Source organism: Tetrao urogallus (assembly GCF_951394365.1).
Source record: "Tetrao urogallus genome assembly, chromosome: 14".
Taxonomy (NCBI): Eukaryota; Metazoa; Chordata; class Aves; order Galliformes; family Phasianidae; genus Tetrao; species Tetrao urogallus.
Window position 1 is genome coordinate 3,653,065 of NC_136827.1, and position 20,136 is coordinate 3,673,200.

General features: G+C 36.8%; 1 protein-coding gene across 1 annotated transcript in view; it reads right to left on the reverse strand.

The window, feature by feature from the left end:
• DOCK2 (dedicator of cytokinesis 2) overlaps positions 1 to 20,136 on the reverse strand; it is a gene marked incomplete at both ends in the record, with an annotated part of 154,066 nt that overhangs the window by 120,117 nt on the left and 13,813 nt on the right. Inside the window, 16 exons of the mRNA XM_079542135.1 lie at positions 1,635 to 1,735; positions 1,993 to 2,082; positions 3,203 to 3,300; positions 3,402 to 3,585; positions 4,435 to 4,538; positions 4,613 to 4,685; positions 5,413 to 5,511; positions 9,609 to 9,733; positions 10,625 to 10,750; positions 11,171 to 11,247; positions 12,265 to 12,340; positions 12,875 to 13,010; positions 13,503 to 13,584; positions 15,008 to 15,162; positions 17,311 to 17,446; positions 19,139 to 19,287. Coding sequence (XP_079398261.1) covers positions 1,635 to 1,735; positions 1,993 to 2,082; positions 3,203 to 3,300; positions 3,402 to 3,585; positions 4,435 to 4,538; positions 4,613 to 4,685; positions 5,413 to 5,511; positions 9,609 to 9,733; positions 10,625 to 10,750; positions 11,171 to 11,247; positions 12,265 to 12,340; positions 12,875 to 13,010; positions 13,503 to 13,584; positions 15,008 to 15,162; positions 17,311 to 17,446; positions 19,139 to 19,287 — 1,811 coding nt within the window. The remainder of the gene's footprint in view (positions 1 to 1,634; positions 1,736 to 1,992; positions 2,083 to 3,202; positions 3,301 to 3,401; positions 3,586 to 4,434; positions 4,539 to 4,612; positions 4,686 to 5,412; positions 5,512 to 9,608; positions 9,734 to 10,624; positions 10,751 to 11,170; positions 11,248 to 12,264; positions 12,341 to 12,874; positions 13,011 to 13,502; positions 13,585 to 15,007; positions 15,163 to 17,310; positions 17,447 to 19,138; positions 19,288 to 20,136) is intronic.

Below are 20,136 nucleotides of genomic sequence, written 5' to 3' on the forward strand. Positions count from 1 at the left end.
ACATAAAGTACTCCTATAAAAATCATCAGACCCATGTTTGATCACAAAATAATTACCCGCAGTCCAAATCCAGACAACTGTAGCTACAAAACACCAGGGATAAAAGCAGTGTCCTACAGTCAATTTCTTCCCACAAATCTAGGGACACATTCACACAGAAGAAAATGCAGTTGTTGTATGTCTGAGGCACAGCGTCTCCTTCCTAACTATGAATTAGATCACATACAGTTATCTCTATGTCATAAATTCTGTTTTAAAAATAATTTATCTTTCACATGTGAGGAACCAGTGATGCCAAGAAAATTCAAGATTTTTGGAACAATCATAACATGATTTTTAACTCCACAACTTTGATTAAATCATAAGAAAATACCAGCTAGGAAAGTCTCATGTACTTTAAACAAATCAGCCTGACCTGAGAAGTTTCATACCCAACCTCCTCTACTTCCACAACAGTAGAAAGCATTAAATTGCATATGCTAATTACAAATTATATATGGAATGAAAAACAAATAAAGACCGTGTAGTTTGTTTCTTGTTGCTTGAGCTTTCTGAAAACAATAAAGCTGACCCAGCTTTCCTGGAACATGAGAAAGGATTGATTGTGCACTGCAAGCAATCTTATGTTCTAATGTAACATCTGAGGCACATTTCATTCTAAGCTGGAACTGCAGAATATCCAGCACAGAACAGAACAATATGTTCTCAACTATTCCAAGCTTTCAGCTAAGATCTTTCATCTATTATTCAAATCCTTGATTAGAGTTCTGCTTCAATCTGTCACCCCAGTGAATAGTCAGAACAAGACTTCGGGCAGATGAAAAATATCTATCTATTCATACATCCTGTTAGCACTTCCCAGAGATTTACAGAAACTGTGGCATCATCTTGCTTCATAAGACAAAGGAATTTTATCCTACCATCACCTGAAAAAGTAGTTAGACAAAGGAATCTAGTATTAAATTTACTGCACAATGCATCTCTACTGTTTCTGATCTCTACTAATGTTAGTCTTCCCTTTTGAGTATTATCTTTAAGCTCCATAAAATCCACAAAATTCTGTCCCTGATTCTACTTCCCACTGCCATAACCACAATAAGACTTCAGTTCACAACAGACAATGTAGTAAAAAAAAAAAAAAAAATCCATTTCACTGTGCCTAAAAATTTCTGGTGCAATACTGGACAGTGAATTGCATATGAAAAATTGACAGTTCACAAACATTTTTTTCCCTATGTGTGGAAACACACCTAAGTGGTTAAACACATTCCTCACTTAAAGCACTTCAGATTAGAAACAGGAATGCAAATGGAGAGGATGTATAGCACAGCATCATTGGGCAAATTTCACAGGACATAAGTGAAGTACAGACATAGCAACACAATCCAGACAAGAGAAAAAATGAACCACAAAAAATTATTTAATCCCAAGCCCATCTTTTTGTTAATTAATTTTACTCATAATCTGTAACTATTTATCATAGGCCTTTTCTGTTTGCAGATAAGCAAACAGCAGTATCAAAATAAATGTTATAATTACTTCAGAAAATCCACAAATAGGATTTACTCTCCTTAAATTTGATTGCAGAGATTTTAGAAGAAATAAAAAGGAAAACAAAAACCAAAACAACTTACTTGTATGCCAAGGTTGCACTAAAATGCTGTTGGATATATGCTTCCAAAACAGTGTTAAAATGTTGAAACTTACGGTCTGCAATGAGTCCTATGATATATATCTAGGTAGAAGGAGATACAATTAGCATTTTCCATAAAGTCACAGTTTAGATGAAAACATTAAGTCTGCTGAAGATTTTGTGATAATCCACCATTTTAAAAGTTTCATAGGTTTAAAAGAATTGTTTACCAAATAATAATATCCTGTTATCTTGTTGAGAATTTAAGGGCAATTTCTTTAGATAAGCAATTTGATATTCATTCACATTCATAGAGTTTTTTTCTTTGACAGCTTAAATCTTTCATTGTCGGTTCTTACCAGTGCATCAAAGACAAGGATATCATACTCATTACTGTGGGAATGTTCCATCATGATGTTAAACAAGGCATCCAGAGTATCCTGGAGAAACTATAAAAAACATTAAATCATCAACTGACAACCAGTTCAGCTTGAAAAATGCACAACTGAGTTTACAGACAGGCAATTTTGTGTTTCCCAAGTTGGAATTTTTGGAGACCTTTGCTGAAACACCAGATAAATTCAGAACACACTTCTGAAGATTTTGGCTCTAAGGAAGTTTCTAAGGAAACTTCTAAGTTTCTAAGGAAACTAGTTTCCTTAAGTGATGAACTTAAATCCTCAGATGTGAACAAGCAACAATACACACTTAGCTCAAAGCTTATGGAATTCAGCTAAAAATATTATATGAACTACGTATAGCTACCTAAAACAGCATTCCTAGTTCCTTAATGATACAAATTAGGAGTTGCTACCGTTACGTACAGAAGGTGGTTAAAACCACACTTCTTACTTCTGTGGCCTGATTCAAAAACCTTTAAATTGAAGGAAGGCTCCTCAGTGATTGGACAACCAAGTGTTTGTGGCTTTTTGTTTTTGGCAAAACAAAAATTTTGTTTTCATCTGGGAGGAGAGGCAGGTTTTCATCTGGGGTGGAGAGGGATAATTTGTGGGTTTTTGTTTGTTTCTTCTGAAGTAAATTCACCTTCCTCCTAAAGAAACTCAAGAGAGACATCTGCTGCTTTTATTTAAAAAACAAAACATATAAACAAACAAACAAAAAAAACTCCTAATCTGAACACTACATTCCTGGTTGGTTTAATCCTTTTTAAATCTAACAAGGACTACTTATTTGTTCCTCTCTCATTTCAGATTTGAGAGCAAAATTCTCTTTTCAAATTTATCTTATAATCAATTTTGGTCATTTTGGAAACTGCTGTTTCTTTTTCTTCCTCCATCAGAATGGAGAATTTATCTTAAACAGGATCATTTACTCCTGTTTCAGAAATGTTCTACATATTTCACAGCAGAATACTATTGATGCTGTCTTGTGGCTAAAGTCTGTCTTTATCAGCATAATGTAAGCTTGTGATCATCTGTTTATACACACACATACACATACAGAGCATAAACCACTAGAGTAAGTTAAAGAAAGAGCAGAAAGCTAATAAAAGCATTCAGAAAGGAATCCAGTTGCCCAGTATTTGCAAAATTCCAACAAAAGATATACTTTCACAACTTCTTCTCCATCCACAATCTTCAGTTTTTCCAGGTTCTCCTGCAGCAGCTCTGGCTTCATGCGCCACTTCAATAGACCTAGTAAGCCCACTATCAAAAAACAATTGACAAACATTGAAATTCAAGATGTGATTTTTCATTTGTGCAGAAATGTTCTTCCTGAAATTTCTACCTATTTAGAAGATACATACCATTCTGAGTTAACTTTGTAGAACAAACAAGAGTTGAAATATAAAACGCATCTCGTGAGCTTACTGAGAGCCCTCCTACAATACTTGAGTTTCTCCCTAGGGTTGCTGCTTTATTCTCTATATGTAGACGTGTAGAAGGCAATGTCAAATATGCACTAGCATCCTCCATTTTTTTACTGTCACCCTGAAAAATAACATAGCTTTTATCACATATTTAATGCCATTGAATTTAAAAATAAACTTACTTTGTACTTCCTGCAAAAGTAAACAAAAACTACATTTCTATGGCCTTAATTAAAAAAAAAAAAAAATTATGCAGAGTTAAAATAGGGATTAATTAGATGAAGCTTCATAACCAACATTAACTAGTCATACAATATAGTTACCACACTATTTTGGTCTAAATATTTGCCAATTTGATGTGTAAAAAGCAAGTAAATAACTATATATTAGCATTATTTTTTGTTAGAGTATGTAAACAACTTTCAGTTGTATGCATCTCACTTGCTATTTGGTATGGCAAACTAGGTTACCGAAAACAATCTCATCCATACAAAAAAAAAAAAATCACGTATATTAGCACCAATCCCTGGTTTTTCAATTCCCTCTTCTTCACCAAAAACAATCAAAAAAAAAAAAAAAAAACCAAAAACAACAACAACAAAAAAAAAAAAACAAACCAACAAACACAAAGTAAGAGATTACACTCCATGAAGAGAGGAATCTCTTTTCAGCCAGAACAATGGCACATTTCCAGGTACTCAGTTTTCACATGACTTTTTAATTCAGAAGGTCAAAATCAGATAAAATCCAATAAAAACAGGAGGAAGAGTAACTGTCTCCCATTGTTCTTCCATAAATTCTTTGCAATTAAAACACAGTATAATGTTTAATAGCCACAGGAGTTGCATACTTTTATTTTTAACAGATAAAGAATGTTTTTGTCTTAGATAGAATAATAAAATGCAGTCAAAGACAATATATTTTTAGAATAGTCTCAGTCAGGAAAAAAGGAGAAAAAAAAAATCAATACCTTTAGGACTGACAAATCATGGATGCCATCCTGAAGAGTTGTTCCATCCTCCTTCATTAGCCTTATGTAGGCCATTGCAAAATTCTTTTCTCCTTTATCTTTAGCTGCGAAACCAATATTTGCAGTTGACTATCAATCAGTTAATCACACCTCACAAAAGAAAAAATTCCCCACTTACACTCTTGAGACGACCTGTGTCTGAACATGAAGCGCAGATGCACCCTTTGCATGTCTTCAATAGGAACTGCTACCTTTAATAAAAGCAGAAAATAAATTGTGATCAATTTTTTCCACATCCTTGAGTAGAATCTCAGAATTACTGCTTTTTTCTTTAATTACCATTCCTACTTACGACAACAAAATACTCAACAAGAGGCCAATTCTTAAAATACTACTAATAATATCAAGCTAATAATGCTAAAACTTCAGACTTGCACTCCCTTGTGCTTATTTACAACTCACCCTCCCTTTAAACTCTGACTAAATAATATTCTTCACACCGACTACACTGTCCGAGGGGATCTACTGTTAGTAGTGACGTAACCTATTTCATGTAAGGGTGGAAACACAGATTTCAATGTCTTCCTATTCAAAAAGCTCTTCCTTTCCATCCCCACCCTCAGCAGAGCACCCGGCTGTAGCAGCAGGCTCGCTGAACGTGGCAATATCACCTTCAGCAGGTGTCTTTAGAAAGTAATCATGCTTGCTATCAAGCCTCAGACATGCTTTTTCAGAACTACTTCTAGAAGTCTCTGAACATTTTCTAGTTAAAGGCACTAACACTAGATTTGATAACTATTAGCCGATACTTAAGAAATGCAAGTTTTTTTGTTGTTGTTGTTGTTGTTTTTTTTTTTTTTTTTTTTTGTGGTTCAAAAGAATATTTTTTAGTTCGTTATTATTTCCCACGCAGCTGAAGTTTTATCCTCACACGAGGCAGCACCAAGCGAAGGCGTACAGCAGCAATCTGCGCTCTACCTTTAGGGTCTCCATCCAGCGCGGCTGTTTGACCTGGTAGTAGAGAACTGATCGATATTCGCTCACGGGTTTGTCCCCCGCTCCCAGGCAAACAGCGTTCTGACAAAAAGGAGGAAACAAACACTCTTTAGCGGCTCGTTAATTTTTGTAAATCGTTGTGACTCGTGCAAAACCAACGAACCAACCCATCTGCCGGGAAAAGCCTCTCCTCGCATCCCGGCTCCGGGCAGCAGCTTTTACCTCAACGCGAGGCGGGAACGGGCGCGAGACCAGCGGCCACGGTCCGCCCCGCAGCCCGCGCTGGGCGCGCTTCCCGCCCACAGCCTTAGCGCCTTCCACAGCCACGCAGCGACGGCGCCTTCCATGCCTCTCTGGAGCTCAGCCTGAGGAGTCAAAGATGAACCCTTACCCACGGAAAAAACCCCATTGTTAGGGCTAGGCCGCCCCAAAACCCTGCTAGGCTCCAGCTTGAAGCCTTTTGGAGCCTGGGAGGTGCAGTTCATAAATGCTTCACGTACAGGATTGGCACTGGTCACGGGGCAAGAAGGGCCATCTTAAAAAAAAAAACAAAACAGTGTTGAATTTGGGCCTGGTGTCATTCAAAACAAATTAATGATGACATTATCAACAGAAAGGAAGCCTTGATAGGAAATTATGTTTTCCAAGGCTCTGAACGCAAAAAACCGAACGTTTCCCTGGTACTGGCCCTACCACTCGATGGCACTGCACAGGGTGGCGCCGTGGCTGTGAGAGCAGCGAGGTACCGAGCAGAGCCCGCGTTTCCCTCCCAGCCGACGAGCTTAAGTAATGAAGGCGATCATCTCTGTTAGCAGGGCAGGAACACAACGCAACAACAACCCAGCTTTAATTTTTCCATTGAGTTCTCCCCTGATTTTAAACTACTCAGTTCTAGCAGAATCACAGAAGTATCTGTCTGTGTACTAAAGGAGATTTCTGAACTAGAAGTTGTAGATGCACCAACAGCACGTCCTATATTTTCCCCCAATGTTTACAATGTTTTAATTTTTTCCTTTTTTTTTTTCCCTTTCAGCCTAATTTCCTTTCCCTACAGCCTATTCTAGATCTCTTTAGCAAAAAAGAGAAGAGAAGAGAAGAGAAGAGAAGAGAAGAGAAGAGAAGAGAAGAGAAGAGAAGAGAAGAGAAGAGAAGAGAAGAGAAGAGAAGAGAAGAGAAGAGAAGAGAAGAGAAGAGAAGAGAAAACAAAACAAAACAAAACAAAACCACAAAAATGAAAAACAGAACCATTTTAAAGACACCTACCCTCTCTATTTTCACTTGCAATTCATCCTGTTTTGCTGCTCATTTTGATAGAATCCCACAATATCCCCAAGTTGGAAGAGATCCACAAGGATCACTGAGTCTAACTCTTTTGGCTCCACAGAGAACCACCCAGAATTCAAAAACTGTGCCTAAGAGCATTATGCAGGCATTCCTTGTATTTTGGCAGCTCAGGGCCATGCTGCCCAGGGAGCCTGTCCCATGTCCAGCCACCCTCAGGTGAAGTTTTCCTAGCACCCATCCTGACCCTCCCTGACATTGCTCCATTTCTCATCTGATCAAACTCCACAGCACAGATTACACTGCTTTAATGACTGTCAGAACCAGTACAAACCAATTTAACGTCCTATCAAGTTTAAAAGGGAACCTGTGAAGACTCTCAATGTACTTCCATCTTCCCTGACTGATTATACGTGCAGAATAATCACTAATGGTGATAGCAGAGGACATGTGACCACTGACATCTCACAACCAATCATATGTGAAACCTCCTGAAAGAAGCAAATGTGCTGATTTTGTTACTGAGAGCACAGATGAAGCTAATTTTACAGAGGATACACTAAGTAAGGTAAAGTTGAAACTTTGATGCTAAAAGATTGATGAGCGCTGTGAGTCTTCAAACACCAGGGAAGACATCTGGTGACAAGAAAAGAAAGGTGCAATTCTGACACATGAAGGTTTCTAACACGTGATCTCTACAACTTACCTACAGAAAGGTAAGTCTCATCTCCACAAAGGGAGATTTTTCTAGGTTTATGTACTAACTTGTTCAAATGCGTTCTGTGACATTTACTTTGTACAAGAGGCCTTTTGCTCATAACAGTAAATGTTCTTCTAGCCCTCTCAATTGAAATTAATTTGATATGTAAACAGAGCCCACAAATTCCATGTTTAATGAACATAAATTTGTTTTTGTCTGAATTATAGATAACAACAATAAGAAATATTGAAGTTCTTATAAATTCATAGTTTTGGAAGTTTACTGTTACACATTTCGTTTTGGAGGCTAAAACAGAACAACAGCTGCTTTCTTTATTACTTGTATTCACTGGTGTTTCAATCAACCCTGGAAAACTTGCTTAAACATGTCTGATGCATACTGCCTCCAGATAGGAGGCATTTTTTGAACATCAGTCAGATCACAAAGGGACAACTATATTTTCTGCTAGCATTTGGAGAAGTCCACCTATGGAAATAAACATACATAACACTGAAATGCGAGATTTAATGGATTGCAATATATTAATTTCTTTAAAGAATATTATGGCATGTATTTTAAGCATATTATCTGCGACTACAACTAATAGAATTTAATGAAGTCTATTTCACAACAGTAATCTCCTGCACATGCAAGTTCTATAATAGAATGGCTTAGGCTGGAGGGGACCCTAAAGATCATCCAGTTCCAATCCTCTGCCTTGGGCAGAGTTGCCAGCCACCGGATCAGGCTTCCCAAGATCCCACCCAGCCTGGCCTTGAATGCTTCCAGAGATGGAGCATCCACATTTTGGTGCAACATGTTCCAGTGCCTCACTACCCTCTGAGTAAAAAATTTTTCCTAACATCTCACCTAAATCTCCCCCTCTTTTAGTCTAAAGCCATTCCCCCCCAGTTTTGTCGCTATCAGACTGTGTGGTGTCATTCCCCTTTCTGTTAATAAGAGCCCTTCAAGTGCTGAAAGACCACAGTGAGGTTTCCCTGGAGCCTTCTCTTCTCCAAGCCTGACCTTATTTAAAGCCTGACTCCCTCAACCTTTCTTCGTAGTGGAGGTTCTGCAGCCCTCCTCTGGACCCACTCCAACAGCTCCACATGCTGCCTGTGCTGGGGAGTCCAGACTTGGGTATGTTACTCCAGATGGAGTCTTAAAAGGGCAGAGTAGATGTGGACAATCACCCTCTCTCTGCTCGCCTCTTTTGATGCAGCCCAGGATACCATCGGCCTTCTGGGCTGCAGGATCACACTGCTGGCTCACGTCCAGGACCCCCAAGCCTTTCTCCGTAGGGCTGATGGTTAGGTGTTCTCAGAGATATGTGATCAGGGTTACTAGTTCTTGTGTGGATCCTAGGTAGTACATGTGTTTAGGATTTTCTTTATTCAAGCTTTGAAGCTACTTTTTAGGTCAAATGTTTAACTGTAATTCATGAACACATTGACATTGCAGCAACTCATGAAGTACAATGAGCTTTTCTAGCTTTATTTTATCTCAGAAAGTGTCAGCATGATTTCACCCTCATGATTTAAAGGACAATATGAAGCTCATAAGGTAGAAAATTCCCCTGAATACTGAACTGGTTTTAAACTGTCTTTAGGAAAAGACAAAAATTCCTAAGAACAGAAATAGACTAACAAAAAGACACTGTAAACATTCATGCTGTGCATGTGACCTGTCCACACTGCTCTGTTCTCACTTCTTTTTTTATTTGCCACGTACTTCACTGAAGGAACAGTTTTCCTGGCACAAATCCAGAGTTTTGTGGAAAAAAAATGGTACTTTCACACATTTAAATGCACAAATATATTCCCTCCACGAATTCCCACACACAGAAAAACAAAAAACAAAAAAAGAAAACAACCCTGGGAGTTATAATGTAGTAATTGTCAGAAACAGCTTTTAATCTGTTTGCTCATTAGTCATAGCTAAAATAGGTCATTCATATTTACTTCTTCTCTCCAGCAGTTTTACAGTATTATGCAAGACATTTATAGGACTTGAATAGATCTGTTACAGTCAACATCATAAAATTCATCCATTGAAAGATGCCAAGTTGGGAATAAAGTTTTTGTATAATGGTATTTCTTTAGAATTTGTAAGACTTATTTCTTTTTAAGGCTTACTTCTCTAAAGCACTTCATGTTTATATGTCCATCATACAGGGAATAAACACAAAGCAACTTACTGGTATGGTTTTCCCTTCTTCATCACAAACACACATTATTACTTCCACACTTCTCTGAGTTGTTTTATTGTATTTATCAAAATCTCCATACAGCAGTGTAATGTAAATGTCATTTCTTATGTCTCCTAAAAAAGAAACAGAAAAGTTATGATGTGAAGTAATTATGTGAAGAATGCTGTGAGAACATAAAGTCAAATGATCTTCACAATAATTTTTCAACAGTGAAACATGCTGCCATAGAAAACGTCTTATTTTCCATCCAAACTTAAATTTTCAGCCCTTTCATTCTTAGCTAAGATCGTATGATGAGCTGTGTGACGGACTAAAAACAGCATTCCTGTAAGTGGCTTCAATTTACTCTCGTCCTGCACTGACACCTGCTGGTGAGATGACAGCAGGATGCCTTTACTGAATTCTGGCCAAGTACACAGCTGTCATTCTAGAAGGAACTTCATATTTTAATTGTCCTATGTGAAGAGATTTAATGTTCTCCTTTTAACAAGATTTAAAAGTATCTACATTTGAACTGAAGGTGTGGAGGTTTGTCTTTTTAGGGGGTTGAATTGGTTTGGTGTTGTTTTTTTGTTTGTTAGTTTTTTGACAAAGCACTGTAAATAGTGAATTTAATTGGCAACTATATAGTCACAAATCGACAATCAAGAGTATGGTATCTCATTTTTTCCATTATTATGAATAAAACACAGTGAGAAGTTGCAATAAAACTGAAGTTAATTTAAGATTCAAGTCATCTCTATTTAGCAAACAAAAAATCTATGTTGAAGAAACTCAGATTATCCTTTACTGTCTTTTTTTTTCTGTTGAAGTACTCTGTAACACTTTCCAAGGATTTCACTGTTTTACATAAACCTCTAGTTTTGAGACAAATTCAACATGTAGAGTGAATTCTAGAGACTGAGTTACCTATTACAGGTATCAGTAATTAAGTAGTTGATGTTCATTAATGTAATGACAAAAAAAAAAAATAAACTCCCATTATAGAACAAAGAACCTCCTACCTGGCATGATTATTTCAGGAAATCCTAGCTTTCTAGCAACAACTGTTGTTCTGTCTACAAGATGTGGATAGTCCTTCCTTGTTTGAGTCACATCTCCAACAAGCATTTTCACAGTTACCCAGAGACCTATTAGGAGGGGGAGGGAAAAAAAAAAACAACAAACCAATTAAAAAAGTAAAAGACTGCATTTATACTGAAGGAAAGGAAAAACTAAACTAAACTAAAAACCCACCTATATTCAGATTATGCTCTCTTCTATTGACCAAAATAGTAAGAATTCACTTCTCCCACTTTCCTTCACTGCAAACAAATGCTTATAAACCAAAACACTATCTAGTAATTTAATAGATTAATCTCCTACAATCTCAACGTCACGATTCTTCCCTGCCAGCTTGAAAGTTCACCCGTGTCCATGTGCATCCATAACCATACAGTGACAGCACAGAATCATAGAACATGAAAGCCTTTCTCTAAAATCTAAACAGTATAAAATGAAGTGCCACTAAAATCACTTGTTTCTTGATTTAAAAAAAAATTGTACTTCACCTTGACCACCACTATCTCCTTTTGATGCTGTGATTTTGCTTAGGAGACTGTGAAGAAAGTCACTCTCTGCCACCACCCTGCAGGAATAAAAACAGTGACTACTAGGAATTAAGCAATAAATGTCAGAACACAGATGAAGAACAGTCTCAGTTCTCTTTGCTGTATCTGACATTATTATGACACATTCTGTAATTTCATCATCTCAGACCGAGTTACAGAGACCATTCATTCTAAACATAGAAGTTGACTAAAGTGGAAAAAAAGATGAAATGAACAACTGAGGGGCTGTGGTCTGTGTGGCATGCTGACCACAGTATGAATGCCTGTCCTTTTGTAGCACAGCACAACCTGAACGCACACAGCAACATGCCAGTCCAGCCCAATTTCCATAATGAACAACCTGACAAATAAACTTCAAATTGACTTAAGTGACTACTGAAATTACGAGCAAATGCTCACATAGTAAACAACTTGGATCAAATTATAAACAAGTGAAATAGGCTGGAAGTTTGAGAAGCTGATTTATTTTCAGAATTAAATTTATTCACCATAGCACATAACAGTAGTGCTATGCAGAATGTGCAAATACATTTCCAGTGAATACTGACATCCATCCATTTAATTTATGAGTATCACATTTTTAGGCAGCTGATGTCTGCCTATAATCCCCAAATATTACTTTCAAGATAGCTAACGTATGACCATCCCACTGCTTTACTTCACAACTCTTACTATGATTTTTCACAAATTTAAAACAGAATCAAGCACATAAATTACTAATTATTCAAACTCGCAAGGATTACTGCACTGGATATGTAACAATTTAGCTTTTGTTGTTGTTTTTGTTAAACAGGACATGAGAGCAGCTGACTCACAGAGAGCAGTTGTAGCAATCTAGGTTTATTTAACTTGCTATGTGCTACATCAAGTCTTAAATGCCTTTTAAAGTGATACTTAAATAATTAACATTACCACAGCATAAAAACATTAAAGGGAAAAATTATTTTCTCTTGAGGCATTTCACAGGTCATTTTGCAGTGAAAGATACGTTGAAGTTTTTGTGTACAGCAATAGGATACTTATGACTATCTTACGGATGAAAAGGTATGAAATGTTGCTTTTCTTCATCACATTCCGCTTTTCCTTTTATGATATCTGTAATATCCATGACTAGAAAAATAAAAGAAAATTATCAGAACATATAATGGCATTGCTGAATATCTCCTCCTGCCCATTAATACAGTATATTATATACATTCTTGTTCCTCAGGGTAGATACAGATTTTCATCAGCAAGCAGTGTAAACCAATAGGGGTAAAATTGTGGAACCGAGCTTCTAGTGCAATGTGCACTTTACAAACATGAGACTATGTGAGGACAGAATTACTTTTGTTGACAGGATCAGACTAGAACTATGTGTGTGCACATTCACCTTAGTGGTGCTGTTGGCACATAATCAGTGGTTTTATTTCATCCTCTCTTACTAGTGCTCTAATACTTAGGAAATTAAATTCAAAAGCACAATTCTGACACAAACTAAAATGCTAATGTAGATTCAGCCTTTTCAGACTTCAACCATTAAGGATAGAAGATAGTTGATATGGCTATTTTAGATTCTGGCATGCTGTGGTAGATTCTACTGCCCAAGGTTAGTAATTATCAATTAACTCCTGCTTCAGATAGAGCACATGAGACTTCATTCACCTGCCACTCCAAAAGGCCTCCTTAGTCCTTGTGTGTATTTCTTTGAGTTACTATCTTTAAGATCCATCCTTCCAACTCGGACTATTTGACAAACCAAATAAACTTTATCTCTGCTAAGGTCTTTATTTCCAAGATCCTAAGATTTAAAAAAAAAAAAAAAAAAAAAAAAAAAAGAAAAAAAAAAAAAGAAAAGAGAAAGTATTATTTGGGGAAGAATTAGATTGTAAAATTTAAGAAGGACCTTCAGTAATTGTGAGTCTAAATAACCAGTGGAAAAAAAAATAACCGCACAACAACTTGAGTTCACAGAAAGGATGAAAAATTCTGACACATTAAAATTTAAAGCAAATGTAAACTAAGATAAATAAAGAAGCAAACAGTAGCTACAGCAGATAAAATATCAAACACATCAGTAAATTAATGCGGCAGACATTAGAGAAAAGGTACAGACTGATTTCAAGAAAGGACAAAGTCGCTGTCATAAAGTACTCAATGACTGGTCATTTTGCTCTGTTTCTAAGATAACTTCTGTTTCCTTCATCATCTTGCTCAATCTTCTGATAGCAACCACAGAAAAGAGACAATCTGATTTGAAAATAACATATATGGATATCTGAAAAGCACTTACTGTAAACACTACTTTCAGATTGTTGAGCATATCAATTTCCTTTGGAAAGCCTTTACTCCCCCATCTCACCAAGTAGTTCTCGCTGTTTTGAAGAAAAGTTTCTTATTATCATGTGATTTTAAAATTCTTCAAAGTACGTAAAAAAGTCATGTAACAGACAATAGCATGTGGTGATTGAAGCTAAAACCAGACTAAAACACAGTAGTAGTGTACGGAACACCACCAGTAAACTTGGAAAATAACTTGAATGTTAGACAAAATGGCACCCTTTTTGAGGAAACAGACACCATGAGCTGTTGCATAGAGATCATCAGCAAATCTTCCACTTCCTTTTACTGTATGTGTTCTTCACGTTTTTATCTCTCACCTCAATTTTCAGCACTTTATTTCACATACAACCCAACACTCCCCCCAAGAAACTTAAGTGATCAATCCAGTGACATCCTGAGTCATCCTTCCAGTCACCTATTGGTATAGACGAATGCTGTTTTCATTATTGTCATCTGTACAGATTGTCTGGCAAAACAAATCAAGATTCCAGACTCAGACTTGGAACTGACAGTTGCCAGAAGACGGTTTCAATCTATGACTACTTCCTCCTCATAGAGCCAAGGAAGGTTACAGTACTTCCAAAGTACACAGAGGCTGTTCTATCTCCATCTTTGGTAAAAATGCCATGACTGGACAAGGCCTTGAACAATCTGATCTAAGACAGCCCTGCTTTGATAGGTAAGTTGCACTAGGTGCCTCCAGAGATTCCTCCAGTCTAATTCATTCTACTTTATGGAGCTATATAATAGGAAAGACAATCCAGTTTTGTATTCTGGCACACCAGTGCACTTTCACGTGAATTATTAAGGAAGCAATCATACTATATTTAGAAAGGCATGTTTCCACAAAAGAAGGATCCCCATCAATTTCTCAAGACAATCTCAAGGTTACCTTTCAGTTACCAACAAGGACAGTCATCTCTGGAGTTTGCATATTTCCCTCTTTCACTTCTCCTTTTAAAACCAATTTAACAACTGCCTCAGACTCTCCCTAATATGACTGCTTTTGGCTGGATTGGCAGTCTTATAAACCTCAACATGTGATGGCTCAGTTGCTATAACTACCATGTGAAGTTTTTCCCCTAAAATCTGTAAAAGCTTTAGAGGAAAAAAAAATACGTCTTCACTTGTAATAAAAATCCCACCAACAGTACTGTAATAATAAGTACTATTTCTAATTTATAAGTGATCTGACAATTGTCCAGAACTCCGACATGCTTATTCCAGAAATTGGCTTTCAAAATATCTGGGATCCCTTACACCAGAGTCTTTGAGCAACCAGCACCTAAATCTGTCCGCACTTTCCCTTCTTTCCCCCTGATTTTCTTCCTTTTATTTATATATCCATTTCATTATTAACATGCTGGCAACTATTGTGCTTCTTGGTGGACAACTTCTATCACTATTATTTTTTCTTACATTAAAAAAAAAAAAAAAAAAAAAAAAAAACCTTACCTTATTATTGTTAATTTCTGTGGATCATATAGTGCCATAAAGAGCTCTGCATCCTCTCCAATTCGGCAAACAAAATTCCGCACAAAGACATACAGGCTATGAGTGGGGGATGAAGACATCCGGGAGTATGATGCATAATCTGGTTGATCCTTTGACTACACAAAAGAAGAAAAATCATTAGCTAGATCCACAAGTTGAATTGATAAGATACTAAAAGCAATTACGATTTACAGATATACAATTGCATACAGCAGTTGGTCTTCAAAAATCACACATTCTGCTCACTTAAAGATCCACCAGACAGTGGCATTTGAATTAAAAATGCTCATCACGTGCCAAAAAAAAAAACCAAAAACCACTATCCTGTATACTCCTCAGAGAGACTTTTTCTTAACAACACAAGAAGACCAGCAAATTAGTTTCTGACACTTCACAATATTTTACCACCAAAGTCCTTTTGTACGATGAATCAAGAAAGCTAGCTGGTTAATTAGAATGCGTAGAAGTAACATAGATATGGAAGATTCCTTGCATCCCATTCTTCCCCAAAGCCTTCAATGTATGTAAGAAAATCGAAAGTTCAGACTAAGTTCCTCAAAACACTGGTCAGCCTAGGGAGCTATCTCAGTGTGCAAATAATGAAAAGTCTAACGACAGAGTTTCCTTAAAACTACCTTTTGCAGGACTTAGCGGACTAAGTGAGAAACTCCTGTATCAGATTCTAAGTCTGCCCTTCCCAAAAGGGCACCTACTTGGAAATGGAACAAGTCTCAACTTATTTTACGAATGTTTCCAAGGAACACAACAGTTGTGCTGTTTCTCTTTCCTTTTCCCTTCACATCCAGAAATCTCCATCTTGAAAATTTTATTCTTAATTTCACAGGGGAAATAACTGCCAGGTTAAATTCCTCTCTTGCGTATCAGTATGTTCAAAACCTTAGCTAACAAGAAATCAGGTTGGTTTCAATGGAGCTGTTCTGAAGTCCTTTACTAAAATTTTAGTAAACCATGCCCATTAATCATGCCCCAGAGGATTTCAGAATTTTTTTCTAGGGGTGTAAGAACAAAAACCCCTTTAGGAAAAAAAGAGTAACTTGACTTCAATACCCAATGCCAATTCTTTAGCCACAAGACAATGGTATAATAGATGAAACATTACCGCCACTTTTTAAAAGCAGATGAGAAAATATCAAGCTTTCACTACAGAGGCAAACAAATCTGCACAAGATGAGTTTTGAACACGGCAGCATACAGCAGAAGACCAGCTATCTGCAGCTGCTAGAACTTCAGGAAGGCAAATACAGATTTCTGAAAATAAAATAGTACAAGTAAAAAACAAAAAATAAAATAGGGGCATGTGCAGAGATCAGGATATATCTGAGAAGCATTGCCATCTCAAAAATAGGTACGTAGGTTCCAACCACATCTTGTTTTAACCACCAAAAACAGCCATTGAAAAGATGATGGCCAAAAGCTCTTTCTATCTAAAAGTCAACATATTCTATTGCAGAAAGTCAAGTTTTATTTTCCATGTATCATCAGTTAATTACATGTTCATATCTAGAAAGCAAGATTTATTTAATAATGTTGATGAGAACAACTGATAAGGTGATTTCCAACTCAGGCATTGTTAAAGTGTCATTATGGTAAAACTTCTTTTGTCAAATGTTTTACTTCCTTTATAGTTATTTACTTTCTCATAAATGAAGACTCAAGTCTCTAAACAGACAATATTTAAGAGGAAAAGGAAGTGTAGTCACTTGCATTGCATTTTAAAAGATAAAACCTACACGTCCTTTTAGCCCTTTGCTTAAACATGCTTGATATTGGTGACCACAAGATAATTCTGACCAAACTTCATTAGTAAGTTTAAATTCTTCAGATCCTCCAAACCAATAAGCTGCAACTTAGAGCTAGCAACCTGTATTTTCAGAAGATAGTCTAAAAAGATGTTTGGTTAATCACAGTGTACTCCTAGTATCTAACTACTCACTATGCCTATTAAGTAGACCTCAGGTGGGTTTGGAGTTTTTTTTTCTATTTAGACATCTGAGAATTGATTTAGAACCAGCTTTAGACATGGGATTTCAGTCTAGCTGACAGATGAAATCTAATGCACAAATACAACTAACTCAATTCAAGGTTTCACCATATTTATAACACGTGAATGTGAATCCAAGATTAAATTAGGGGCAAAAGTTTTCACCATCTTTTTTTGGTAAGTTGTGTCCTTCAAAATGTTGGGTTTTTTTTAATTTTGATTTTTAGCAAAGGAAGCATTAAGTTTGTCCCATCATTCCTACCATTTCCTCTTTAATTCGCTCAGTGATCTTGTTAGTTGCCTCTTCATGTGCATGAAATAGGCTGATGACACTGGTTTTATCTGGATCCAGTATATTCCCATCTTCATCTCTAACGATCAGATCTAGCTCAAGTATCCTGTGAAAACAGAAAGATCTGGTAGTTTTATCAAGTTTCCTTCCATAAAAACACAGTTTAGAAAGGTAATTCACAAGGATTTTCTTCAAGTTTCAAGATAGTAAAGTAAGCTTAAATAGATACAATAGAATTTAATTGAGAAAAAAATTAACTCAGATCTGCAATTACATTTGAAGCTGTTGTTCAATATTTACTACCAATTCCTTAAAACTGATAATGTCAAAGCATTAATAGATTTGAGTGTACTCTCCATACATTCTTAGAGGGTAGCAAGGTGTCAGTCAGTAGGTATTACTTCTTGTCTATCCAGTATATCTCACTACTACATCTCCCTCTAAACCGGTCTACTTCATCCCAAATTGTGCCTATCTGTTTCTAAAAAATCTACCCTTTTGGCACTGCGAGCATTGTTTGAATCAATCTGTACCATCATGCAACCCTATTCATCTTGTGTTATCATCTTTCTCTAACCTCTCCCAGCTTGGTGTTGAACCTCCTCTCTCACAATGACCACTCATCTTCTACAGTCATTCCCTTTCTTCTTTCCACACAGTTTCCTTCATGTATCACAGCTCTTAGCACCACACTTGCAGCTGCTTACAAATAGTCCCCACCTAGCACTCTACCTCCATCCAGTTCCAAGCCATTTTAAACCCCTTCTACCCTTATTCCTCTCAGGAAAGCAGCTTACAGTCTCATAATCTGACAGCCAAGAAATGTTGATGTTCTTTTGGACAGAGCTGAGATGCTTTGACTGAAGCATTTCAAAATCAACATTTGTCCTGGAATGACCATTCAGTTTCTACACAGCATATCAAGATATGTGAATTCCCATAGAACGTTCAGTAAGAATACAACTTACCAGAAATCTGTGGATTCAGATCAGTGAACAAGATAAGAATTCCACAACATCTCAGGGCATCGCTTGTGTCTAAGCCACAAGTAGCTGAAGTCTTTCAACTGCATGTGGGCTTCTGTGCCACAATAGCAAGCCATTTTCGGTAGCTTAGTACAGATCATTAGCAGATCCCACTGCATGTAAAATGCCTACAGGGAAGGCTGGTTTATCAAGCTTTCCTCTCCTTATCAACCCGCATAACAGCATTTTTGCCAAAAACATGTCCTGCAATACCTTTTCATCAACAAGTATGGCATTTTGTCTAGTAACTATTCATCCTACGGTAGTTTCACTTCTATTACCAGAACTAAATTCTGCATGGAAATTCCCTAGTACATTTGAAAAGAATTGCCCTTAACAATGATGCTGTACACTTCAGACTTCTGCTATTTATACACCAGGTCTTTCAACACCACTGCTCAAGTGGTTGCATAACACTACTGGAAGTTGGCTGTGTTTATGAAGGGATAGACGAGGTTCTGGGCATGAATACACTGATATTAATATAAAGACCACTCTAATCTAACCTCAAGTGATTATAGCTGACAAGTTGACACTTCCATAATTTACAAATAAATCAATATTTTGAAAATGGTATTTGGCATGAAAAGTCTCAACATGATATTTATTATTACTACAACAGTAACAGAAGTTTGCAAAGAATGATTTACAATGTCTACGTCAAATATTAACAACCTATGAAACTGCAACGAGGAAAAATTTCTCATGATCTCTATTGTAGCTGCGCACTTTAAAATCAATCATGCTTTTCAGAAGCAATGTAGGCTACTTACTTGTTACCATAGTCAATTTTGGAAGTGACTTTCTGCTTGAGTTCTTTAAGCTCATCTTTTGGCAGAGTCCCGGACAGAAGCTGTGATCTCCACTCCATTAAGTCATACATCATAGACTGTACCTGCTGGAACCTCTCTTTCTTATTTGACTGAAGTACAGAAGAAGAAAATAGTTTTTAGGCTTGTAGAAAGTTGAAGTGAAATATTGGCTTTGGTAATTAAAGGATGCCTTATGTCATGCTGAACAACTGCAGGCACAAGGATGAGAAAAAGAACCCTGCTAATCAAAGTCCTCATCTCTAAGTCTGTTCATTTCTCCACAAATCTTTCCAGACAGTCTAAAATCACTAAACCTGAATTCCTTCCTCCTCTGATTCAAGAAGTTTTTTTAGGACAGAATCTCCAATGTGACTGCAAAAGAACAACGTGAAATTTAAGCATTTTGTATGGGCGTAGACACATGATTTTGGTTTCATGTAATAATACTGTTTTGTGGACTGAAATTCATGAAGTCTTATCTAAACAAATGATTAGAGAGAGGTCATTCATTTTTGTGTAACACACTGACAAGAACATGCTGAGAAAAAGATTTGACAGTGGCATTAAGACATGTAAGACAAAGCTGAGATAACACACAGAAGTCACTTGAGCAGTTCCAGTGTCATGCACTGAAACAAGAAATATTCTATTTACTGACTTTAACAAGAGGAAGACAGAAGTAACTGCTTTCAGAAAATGAATGTATTAACATAGAAAAACTACACAGTAGCATTGGTTTCTTTGCCCCAGCAAGGAAAAATAAACTCAGTAGTAAAGAACCTGGAATAAATCAATCAGTGCAAATTGTCGTAACAGGTTGTCCACTAGAAGAGACTACTCAGGCACTGGAGAATTCACCATATTTTGATGTGTTTCTTGTCAAATCTTTATGAATTCTTAGCAGCCAGCTTAAAAATATCACTAGCATCAATCCAAGCGTCTTATAGACATTCTGCCCC